At 39.7% G+C, this 11,370-nt stretch overlaps 1 protein-coding gene across 2 annotated transcripts; it reads right to left on the bottom strand.

The window, feature by feature from the left end:
• Positions 1-7: 7 nt before the first annotated feature.
• rap1aa (RAP1A, member of RAS oncogene family a) lies at positions 8-8,783 on the bottom strand. 2 transcript variants are annotated; one of them, XM_031844943.1, is made up of 9 exons: positions 8,696-8,783; positions 7,085-7,244; positions 4,940-5,027; positions 4,420-4,488; positions 4,257-4,313; positions 4,028-4,168; positions 2,366-2,509; positions 1,615-1,730; positions 8-724 (listed from the first exon to the last, which is right to left on the bottom strand). In XM_031844943.1, exons 3-8 carry the CDS (start codon positions 4,994-4,996, stop codon positions 1,644-1,646), a joined length of 555 nt encoding a protein of 184 aa, XP_031700803.1. In that variant the 5' UTR covers positions 4,997-5,027; positions 7,085-7,244; positions 8,696-8,783; the 3' UTR covers positions 8-724; positions 1,615-1,643. The 2 variants fall into 2 exon arrangements, with proteins under 2 accessions (XP_031700803.1, XP_031700804.1); XM_031844944.1 differs by lacking the exon at positions 8,696-8,783 and having other exon boundaries at positions 7,085-8,684.
• Positions 8,784-11,370: the final 2,587 nt, after the last annotated feature.

The raw sequence follows: 11,370 nt of genomic DNA on the forward strand, positions 1-11,370 counted from the left end.
AAAATAATGAAAATGTACTAAAATTTAATCATTCATAAAAGCTGGAAAAGCATCTGTGACAGCAATATTAGAGTTGGTTTAGTACAATATATTTTCAGCCTCAAGACACAAATCAGAACACACCATTTCCCCCATCAGTCTATAAAATACTAATTTCCTTAGCTGTATTATGCAAAAATGGAAGTAGAATATATTATGGGAAATATGGAAGGCTTGCAGCTCTCAATAAAAAACAAAGTCACTTAGGAAAGATGTTATCTCAATACACATCCTTGAAAGTAGGAGCGAGTAACTTATGGACAATGATGCATCTTTGTTGACACCGTTAGTACAGAACTGTATGAAAAGGTCAACATTTCACAAGGTTTCCTTTTGCAAACGTATTGTCACACTATGCCAACGATTGATGTTACTTTTAATAAAACATTTTAGTTCCCATATATGGATTTAAACCCACGGTCTCTTCTTTTACACTAATATTTCAAAAAGAAAGACACATCGGAGAAGAAAAGACAACAAATAAAACAATAACAGAGTTGTCATCAGGCTGACAATACAAAAAAAAGAGGTGGATCTCTTCGCTGCTTGAAAAGCAGAGAAGAGCATCTTGAGATTATGTGCCGTCTCCTGGTGAAGTATCTCGGTCTGCCTTTTTCAAAATGCTCTGGAGAGGACTTGGAATGCTGGCACGATCCACTGGGAAACAGTTAATCATGACAAGTTTCTGAAAGCAAGAAAGAATTAATAATATCAGAAGATATTAAACGTTGTGAAGGATAGACAGAGAAGCAGGAACCGCAGTTTGGAGCCGATGCCTCAAACTCAAATGACCCGGGAGCCGTGTCGGCTTTTATTGATGCCAAAGTTACGTAATCAGTTTTAAAGAAGTGTCGTTTCTTTTGAGAAGTTGACACAACGTGACGGTCACCATGATGAATTCCATATTCCAACCAAGCTTCAAGTCTCTAGAGATTGATTTACATATTAAAGTGAAAAGACTAATGATTTACAATTACAAACCTGGGGAAATGCATTAAAAAACACGATGACATGCTTTGGGAAACAGTGTCTGGTAACGTTAAATCCAACACATTAGTCCAGCGCATTATTAGTAGAAACAGGAAGTGTGGCAGGAATATTTAATTACAGTTACAACGTTCCAACAGCAGGTGGAGCCACAACATTCATGAAAGACCCAGAACGTGATACAATTTGGATAAAACATTAAAAATCATCTTTGATCAAATTAAAAAATGAAGGCCTAAAATGGATTTTCACACAACTAGCTTTCACTGGACATTAGTTCCAGGTTTTCATCTATCTGTTCATATGAAAACAGCACTACAAGGCAGAAAGGGACTAGAGAGCGTATATATTTACTCTTGTTCCCCCTGAAAAGATTTTCTTTATGAGTTATTATCGTTACAAAGTCATCAGTGATTTATCAAGTTGATCTGGTTACTGCAACACAATACTTGCTTGCCGTCAAAATGAATTATATTATAAAAATCCCTGCAATAAACATCTAAACGTTCATGACAATCCCCAGCTCAGTGTGCAGCGGGAGGCCGGCTGCTCGTGTCTGAAATACATTTAGATTCAACACCCACTCACCTGGCCTGGAGCTGCTGTGGGAGGGCATTTTAGAGCAGTGTGCAACTCGACTTCTTTTTTGTCTTCTTTTCCATCGGCGTTTTTCTGTTGATCTGTCTCACCAGATCATAGAAAATCTGAAACAAGAGAAAGTTCATCTGTCTCAACGTTTCAGCGATCACAGAGCGAATATCTTCACGTTTTATTTCTCACGTTAGAAAATAAAGGCTGAAAAGACTGAACTATATGGTACTGAATAAGACAGTTAAACTGTTTTTTGTTGTAGTTTTATTTAATTTTTTTACCATTTTTGTTTTGTCAATGCCACACTGGAGCCATAACCCCTCCCCCAACACTAGATAAAGACTACAGCACATAGCAGCAGTGGTTCTGCTCCTCAATTGTGAGATACAACACTTGTAAGTGGTGTAATGTCCATCTGGCATACCGGGACAAATCTAATCGATGTGCTACGTTTTTACCTGCCGTCCCTCTTTCATGGTGAGCATGAGAGTGTCCTGCATGCGTGTTCCTGGTTACTTTTTGCGACACGTTGTTGGCAACATGTGCTGAGGTTAGTTGCCTTGTGGTGCCGTTTCCATATGCATTGTTCTATGTATTTTGATGCGTGTTGGTACAGATTAATACAGAAGTGTTTGACATGTTCCTTATTTTGATAATGAGAATAGTCACTGAATCGAATCGTGACTTCTGTGTACCGTTACACACACACACACACACCCCCCCCCCCCCCGATAGTGACCGTACTTACCTCATTAACATTGATCTTTGATTTAGCTGAAGACTCTAAAAAGGCACAGTTGTTCCACTGACGAGCCAGGTTCTGGCCCTGCTCCTTTCCAACCACACGCTCGTCCTCCAGGTCACACTTGTTTCCCACCAGGATCATTGGAACCTGATTGATTAACAGAAACGATAAAAGGTTTGAGCTAAAAGGCAATATCTTTACACAGCCAAACATGCATGATTCACTCGGTTTATGATCTTATATACAAGGGAAATATTAAGTGAAACACAAGACCAATCAATAAATAAAGCACAGACTCAGCGTGCTGCACGTCCTCTCTCTAAATCAGGAGACGGAGAGACCAAGACTGGAAGTGGCAGATAGCGTCTAACAGCTCTGACATTTACACCCTGTCACAAAGTCCCCCCCCCCCCCCCCAGATTCGCTCGGCCCTCTCTCCCACAGAGCCGACTCTAATGAGGGAGCAATGAGCCCGAGAGGAGACACGGGCAGATTATACAGAGAAACACCGATAAAAGGTTAGAACCAAGGAGAACCTCTGCACACGCGGAGGAAACATCTTGATGATCCCCAAGACTTTCGGGAAAACACTCTGTGGACTGACGAGACAAAAGTTGAACTTTTTGGAAGGTGTATGTCCCATTACATCTGGCGTAAAAGTAACACGGCATTTCAGAAAAGGAACATCATACCAACAGTAAAATATGGTGGTGGTAGTGTGATGGTCTGGGGCTGTTTTGCTGCTTCAGGACCTGGAAGACTTGCTGTGGTAAATGGAACCATGAATTCTGCTGTCTACCAAAAAATCCTGAAGGAGAATGTCCGGCCATCTGTTCGTGACCTCAAGCTGAAGCGCAATTGGGTTCTGCAGCAGGACAATGATCCAAAAACACACCAGCAAGTCCACCTCTGAATGGCTTAAGAAAAACAAAATGAAGACTTTGGAGTGGCCTAGTCAAAGTCCCGACCTGAATCCGATGGAGATGCTGTGGCATGACCTTAAAAAGGCGGTTCATGCTCGAAAACCCTCCAATGTGGCTGAATTACAACAATTCTGCAAAGATGAGTGGTAAAAGCGCTGTAAAAGACTCATTGCCAGTTATCGCAAACGCTTGATTGCAGTTGTTGCTGCTAAGGGTGGCCCAACCAGTTATTAGGTTTAGGGGGCAATTACTTTTTCACACAGGGCCATGTAGGTTTGGATTTTTTTCCCCCCTTAATAATAAAAACCTTCATTTAAAAACTGCATTTTGTGTTTACTTGTGTTATCTTTGTCTAATATTTAAATTTGTTTGATGATCTGAAACATTTAAGTGTGACAAACATGCAAAAAAATAAGAAATCAGGAAGGGGGCAAACACTTTTTCACACAACTGTACATGTCTGCTTTATACATTTTTCACATGTATGCATGTTCTCTGTTCTCTTGTACTGATTCATAGTATCTGAACATTTCTGACCAGTGGTGGGTGAAATGTTGTTCCCCGTTTGTTTGGTTGTGAGAAAATTAATAGCAGATCTGTTTTTGTTTTTTTAACTTTATTGGCTGAGGAAATAGCCTGCAATTTTAAGATGAATTAACCATTTAAAAACCTGTTTGATTATCTAAATAAACTGCCACAAAACTGACAATTAACATAAGTTTTAAAAGAGGACAACACTCACGTCCTCGGTGTCCTTTACTCGCAGGATCTGTTCCCGGAGGTCCTGCAGGTCATTAAACGTCGACTGTGCTGTGATGGAGTACACCAAAGCAAACCCTTGTCCATTCTTCATGTACAGGTCCCTCATAGCCGTGAACTGCTCCTACAGGTCAGATACAGAGAGGAGGAGCCATCAGCAGCATGTTTACATTCATCTTCTTCATCTGATGCTTGTGCCCGACTTGACTTACTGTTCCGGCCGTGTCGAGGATTTCAAGCATACATTGCTGCCCGTCGACCTCCACTTGCTGTTGGAGAAAGAAAAAACATGAATATTTTTCTTATAAGAAACATGGAGGCATTTTAACAGCCAACCACAGAGTTGCATTGAGGTCGGTGTGTTTCGGAGCCTACCTTTCTGTAGGAGTCTTCTATTGTGGGGTCGTACTTCTCCACAAAAATGCCTTGCACAAATTGGACCGTCTGAAACGGACAAATGGAACGAAGGAAAACATCAAGACAGTATATCATTATTAATCAAAAGCTGGCACTGGAAAATATATTTTCCAAAATATAAATACACTTCAAATATATCGAGTCATCAACATTCATCTCTGACTAGAAGCCACTTTCATTTCTTAACACTGATAATTTACATTCTTGAGGCGGCACAACCCTCGACTCAGGCTCATTCATGCCTCCTAGTCTCTCTTATTGATTGTGGTCTGTTGAAATATTGCATCCCAGAATATATTACCCGTAGAATAAATCCCTGTAGCACAACCTACAACTTTATAGAATATATTCCTGTTTAACAAGAATTGCCTTTCTCATTTAAAGCACTACTTTATTGTAAATTGCATCATAACAAATGTCAATAACACCATGTTACTACAAAAATACAACAAACACAATGACTCAGTTTGTCACTCACCAGTGCGGACTTTCCCACGCCACCTGATCCCAGCACCACGAGCTTGTACTCACGCATGGTAGAAAACTTCTCTGGTCAGCACAAGAGTCTGTGGAGCGACAGAGAGAACGACGAAGTGAGACAGAGGATCGTGTCTTTGTGTCGTTTATAGCGACAGAAACATAAACAGCTGAATCCAAACAAGCTTTTCATAAGGAAAATATCACGAAGACCAATTTTAATAAAGTGACTGAAATTAATTCATGCCACATTTCATCTATTAATATAATATTTGAATTAAGACTGCAATCAACAGACAAAAAAACAGCTCAATGGAAGCTACTGTATTCTCTTTGATGCTTTTTATATATACACATTACACTTGTATGTACTAAAACAAGTGTGTTTTCCTGGTTTTATCTGTGTGTTTATTTTACTGTAAATTGATTTTGGAACTATGTTTAAGTACATTGAGTCAAATTCCTTGTACATGTAAACATACTTGGCCGATAAAGAGGATTCTGATTGCAATCAAAGACTTTTTTCTGCAAAATACCAAACTCATAAAATTCCGAATTGCTCACAGTGTACAGTAACTGAAGTAGTGAAGCTGATCGACTGCACATATGTAAGAGTGAACACCCCGTCCGTACAGTGCAGACAACAATCAAAAATCACCACCGACATCAGCGGATTAAAACGCCGTTCCTCTGCCAAAGAATGAGCTCTCTTCCCCACCCACCACCAAGGGACTTCAGCCGTGATGACGACGGGCGTCGCCTCAAAAAAAAAGAAAGAAAATCAAGAGGAGCTTAAGGAAGTCATAGACGTGCTCTTTAACTCCAGAGATTCAGACGGGTGTCGAGTAGCAACGCTGGCATTGAAGAATAATTAAGCGCCCCTTTCAACTTCTGACTTAAAATATGTAATGTGGAGAAATGTGCTCTGAAAAGTTCAATAGATCCTAAAAATATCACAGTCAGAACATAAGAGTTCCAGTGCCGCCAATAACTGAATCTCATTATTATGCGGAGGAGAAGGCCGCAGACGATGACCCATCACCATCAGCCTGCAACAGTTCAGACATGAAAAGGCCCAGAAAATATTAAGAGTCAGAGGAACTCTCACAGGCGTGAAAATGATTCAGATGAAGACGGATATGTTTTCTTAAAACAATCTGTTATCGTCCAGGGATCAAAATCTTTGACAACTTTGCTGCTGATAATAATAACAATAATAATAAACCCCTTGAGTAATACAGTAGGCTCGTCTTCTGTTGTGTAATTTTCCAACACAATTTTATTTAATTTGTGTGTTTTGTTTTCTTGTGTGACTAAACGCTGAAAGTCACAAACGCTGATAATCAAGCAGTGTTAAATTATATTCTGAAATGCAAATGCAATCTTCATTTGATGTACAAAATGTCAAAGAGGGAGTGATGCACACTAAAATCTCATTTACCAACCTCTTTGAATCTATTAATCACACTAGGTCTATTGGACATTTGCCAAATATTGAGACAAACAATACAAAAAAACACTCTGTTACACTCGACCGTCATTTGCAATTCTAACGAGGACGTATGAAGCCCACAGTGTGAGACCGGCACACGAGGCCCTCTACAAAGAGGCATTGTAATGGCCCTCTCTACTCAAGCACACCATGCAAACAGAAAATGGAGATCAATCAGGGGGTGCCATGCATGACCACTGCACTGAAATCATTACCACGGCAAAGGGGGGGTGCACCTAGGGTGACACCAACGTGTGCCTGATGCCTTAGTCAGCCGAAAAATGTTACGTGAACCATTCTGTGATTAACATTAAAATTTGTGTGGGTGTCACAAAACTTGCTTCTAAGCCCTGACATCAGATAAGAAAGCTAATCCTTCCACCGATTAGATACGAGCCTGGACGCAAACATTTCAAGAATCGAACACTTGAGCTGACAACCTTCACCAAACCTACCCGTAAACACTTCCTGGTTTTGTTGTTGACAGTGTCTCATTGGTGCCAACAGCTAATCATCACTTTATCCCACATTCCTGATCAGGAAGTGAAATGTAAACATCCATCCCAGTTCACAAATGGACACAAGAGTATTTTGCACACAATCTGTGCAGTAAATCAAAAAGCAGATTCATGCTGAGAAAACAGCTTCACCTACTGTGTACACGGCTGCTGCAGATGTCAACTCCCTCTACATCTGGGGAGGGGGGGGGCACCGGCAGATCCTCAGGTACGCCGATGTCAGCGGGCAGATGTTAAGTGTCGGTTGGGAGCCAGAAAACAAGACTACACCAAACTGTTCAGACAGGAACCTGGCCCTGAATTAAACCAAATACGGCAGTGTTTACAGTCCACCCAGATGAAAACTGGATTGTTTGCTTTGTGTTTACAAAGTCAGACAAATGAAAAACGTAAGGACAACATTTGACACCAGAGCCCATCGGAAAAACAGTCAATTTATTAAAATCATCCGCTGTGCAGTGTTAGCTTATTCATCCAGTGTTATGATAATGATGCTTTTCTGGGATGACTTTAGTTGCTAATCTAAGTGCTGTGTGGGTCTACTTTATAATCAGGAGGTGAGTTGTCACATGTTACATAACAAACAAAAAGTATTCCATGAGAGACCTGTTGCTGATCAACATACAGACAGTAAAAAAAATACATGTTTATCTAAAACATTCATTACAAGGCTGGTGGACTTTTTTAAATGATGTCTAACTGGGCTACTCTTTAGTTAGTGTGTCAGAGTTAAGAGGGGGTAAATTAATTTTAAGTTAACGTTAACAGAAGAGCACAAACACGCTTCTGATTTAATAAAACTTTTATTAAAATATATTGTGTAAAACTACGCCTTTTTTAGTCAAACGAGTAACGTTAGTGCTATAGTGGCAATTAAAAATACGAACTTATGTTTGTGACAACTTAAAGCGAAACGTTGGTTGGTTTCGAGAGGAAGGGTGTGGCTATGAAGCAACAGAGTGAGACCGTAACACGGTCTAACACGAGCAGTCAAACTCGGCTTTATATTATATATTGATGGATCGACATAGCTTAAATAAGGATTTAACGTCGAGGGTGAGAAGTCGTCGCCAAGACCAAAAAAGTAGCTTAAATACGACTTCCAAATGTTAGCATTCAGCTAGCAACATTTGGTAAAAGCAAGCTAACATGGGTGTTAGCCTGGAGAGGGTACGGCAAGCTGTGCGGAACAAACACTGTTAACCAACACTGGCGTGGTAGAGAAAACAAGTCGAGCTCACGGTTTTTACGTCGTTCGCGTCTGACAAACATTAAACTCCATTTTAATTCGCCTAACGGTCAACATAAATGTTTAGCTAACAGCGTTAGCTAGCCAGTTAGCATTAAACTGAACTCTAAAATCTCGTGTTTTCATTCACGCTAATCTTGCTAATGTTTGATTTACCAGACGCTGGTTGAGTTAACATGTGGATACACTGCTACATATCTGAAAGCGAGTGAGATACAATCGGATATAAAACTACTTGAAGTACAAACCATGTTTGTACCGACAACTCGTTAGTTAGCTCGTCATTAGCTGGCGTTAGCATCTCAATACAGTCATCTAGCTCGGAAGCTAAAGCTATTTCATATTTAGCTGTAGTGGAGCCAGCGGGCATGCTAGTGTCTCATCAGAGACAGTGACATTTTAGAGATTAATCAATAAACTTCACAAGACACAAAACTTGATAATTAGCAATAAAAATGGCAAATTTTCCGCACGGGTAAAGCTTCACAAGACACTTACCGAGCTCCGCTGTGTGTGCGCTTCTCTCACTATGTGAATGTGCGGAAGGGTCGGAGCGGAAGCTAATGATTGGCTCAGGATCAGCCAATCACAGCTCTCCAGGTTAAGGAACAATTTAAACCTCTTCAGATAAGTTTATTTTATAGCAAATTTCATACAAAAGGCGTCGAATAAAAAGCAATGACCAAAGGCTATATCTCAAAAATATATATGATATGAATATATAAGATAAGAAAGGATTACATATATAAAACATAGAAGATATATAGAGGTATAACAATAAAAAGGGAATGAGATATGATGATGGTATTTTTTAATAAAAAAGGGAATAATACTGTTCATACAGTTTTACACTTCTGCTTTTAAAAGAGGACCCTGTGGCCACTTAGTTGATGTGGTTAATCATTCCATGGAGTAGGACCATAAGGACACCATTCGCTGATTTAGACTTTACTCCAGGCACAGTGAGGAGACGCAGTAAATTCTGTCGATCACAAGTTCTCTGCAGGAAGAATATAGCATCTTAAGAGTCCCATTAAAAAGATGATTAGTGTGATGTAAAGCATGATGACTGTTATACAGAGTTTCCATTATAAGCCACTATTGTTTATTATTTCAGAGCCATTTCATTTTCTGTGCCTTACATTTGGCTTGTTTGGCCTTTTCTTGTTTTATTGATACTTTGGTTTTTTTTTATTTAATCGTTTTTGTTTTTAGTGTTTTAGTGCGAATCCCTGGAAGACTAACGACCATTTTGTAGAAGATAATGGATCCAAATAAAGACTAAATTAAAAGATACATGAGCGATAATCCACTGAACACTGATGTCACCAGGAAATGAAAAGCATGTTTGTTTTATAGAGCTGGGATGTCACCTGTGCCACCTCCAGTGATGAAATATAGCTCATAAAGTGCATTTACTCAGGTAAAGTACATGTAGTTATCTTAAAAGTAAAAGCCATTTTCTGCATTGATTACTTTTATTTTTGATGCTTTAGAGTATTGCTACAGTTTGGTATTGCTACTTCCAAAGACTCTGAATACTTCCTCCGCCACTGGTAAACCTATTCACATCCATCCAACACAACCAGTAACATTATTTACACCCTGTGAAAGAGATAGAACCACACACACGTGAAAAAAGGAGTGGACCAGGAAAGTGGTTTATTGTATTTACTGGTGTGCTGGTGTTTAATTTAGGAAGGACAAAGCATTTCATAAACAAACAGATGAATATTACTATTGAATCTCAAACACTCCCAGAAGAAGATATACTCAGCAGGAAGAGAAAGAGCTTTTTATGCTCTTATGAACCCATTTGTGACTTAAAAAGCCATCCATTTGGTGTAGATGAAGTGCATGTACTTGGCTTGCCATATAAACTGTATCCCTCTGAACTAGTAATCTCATAAGTACATATTTACCTTTTCGTTCACATGGTGCACACAGAGTGCTGTGATAACTTGGCTGGACCTTACAGCTGTGGTCACTGAGATGTTGAAGGCAGCAGACCTGAGTCGGCACACATCTGTCTCGCTGATGTTTTGGTAACTACAGCAGCTGATAAGGAACAGAATGCAGAGTTGAGTCACCTTACTTATAGGAATTTGAGTGAAATGTCTTAACAACAATTGGAAGGATTGTTTGAGTTTCATTCGATGCTTATTATTGCTTTTGTCACTGAGACACATTTAATGTATGTAGGTGTGTCACACTATTGGTTGTATCTAAATGTTTTCTTCAGTTGATCATCCACTTATTATTTCCATATGCCATTGTGTGTCTGCTTTGTTTCTGTGACTGTTGGCATGACAAAGGCCCACATGAAAGAGCAACACAGCCAGCTGGTCACAGCCCAGTGACTGCATGGATTAGATGCGTTACTCTCAGTGCATATCTTCCTCATTACACTGGCTAAATATGGAGTTTGTGACAGGCTGTTCATCCTCAGATGACTTATGACTGCAAACATCATTTAATGTACTGTGTGCTGGCGACAGCGCTGCCACGTTACTCCAGCAAAAGGTTACTGCCCTTGTTGAAAACAAACAAATTAAAGAGCTATTATACAGTCATCATCGTAAACTGCAGATATGAATGTTATAAATGGCAGCCTTGAGTTATTAAAATAGAATGTATACAGCATCTGTTTCTGTGGTGTGCTCGGTAGTCACACAAACAGACGCTATGAACACTGACATGTCCTTCGACCCCATCATACAAACTAAAGATTACCTTAAAAATAGACACTCAGGTATTTGTCAGTTTAGTGCAACACTGGTGATCAAGCTTTCAGGCCAAACTAAAATAAAAGAGACATTAACAGATGTAATATTTGATATAAGGAGAATCCACAAGGCCTCAGCTTTAACCTTAAAGTTGTAGTCACTTCCTGCTCAGAGTCGACCAATTAAACATAAACCAGTGACAGAATATTTAGTGTGAATAGTGTGAAAGCAGGTTCCAACTCCTTATTAATTAATCGCATAATGAAATGATATCAGTTTCATCTGATATAAGCTTTCGTTATGCTGTTATGCAACAGCCCCCCCCCCACACACACACACACTAGGTTGCTGTTGGATGAGAAGAGGAAACGTGTGGACTGTATTATGAACGTTGCTTTGTCCATTTGTAACACTGGCTTTATTAATCACAGATGAATTTCCATTACC

The sequence above is a fragment of the Anarrhichthys ocellatus genome, unplaced genomic scaffold, assembly GCF_004355925.1.
Source record: "Anarrhichthys ocellatus isolate YVR2014 unplaced genomic scaffold, GSC_Weel_1.0 scaffold5, whole genome shotgun sequence".
Taxonomy (NCBI): domain Eukaryota; kingdom Metazoa; phylum Chordata; class Actinopteri; order Perciformes; family Anarhichadidae; genus Anarrhichthys; species Anarrhichthys ocellatus.

Excerpts from the sequence above, each read along its gene's own strand:
- rap1aa (XM_031844943.1), bottom strand. The coding sequence starts at position 4,996 with ATGCGTGAGTACAAGCTCGTGGTGCTGGGATCAGGTGGCGTGGGAAAG. Across the intron at positions 4,314-4,419 it reads TAGAAGACTCCTACAGAAAG|CAAGTGGAGGTCGACGGGCA; the intron begins GTAGGCTCCGAA and ends TTTCTCCAACAG. Across the intron at positions 1,731-2,365 it reads CAAAGATCAATGTTAATGAG|ATTTTCTATGATCTGGTGAG; the intron begins GTAAGTACGGTC and ends CTCTTGTTTCAG.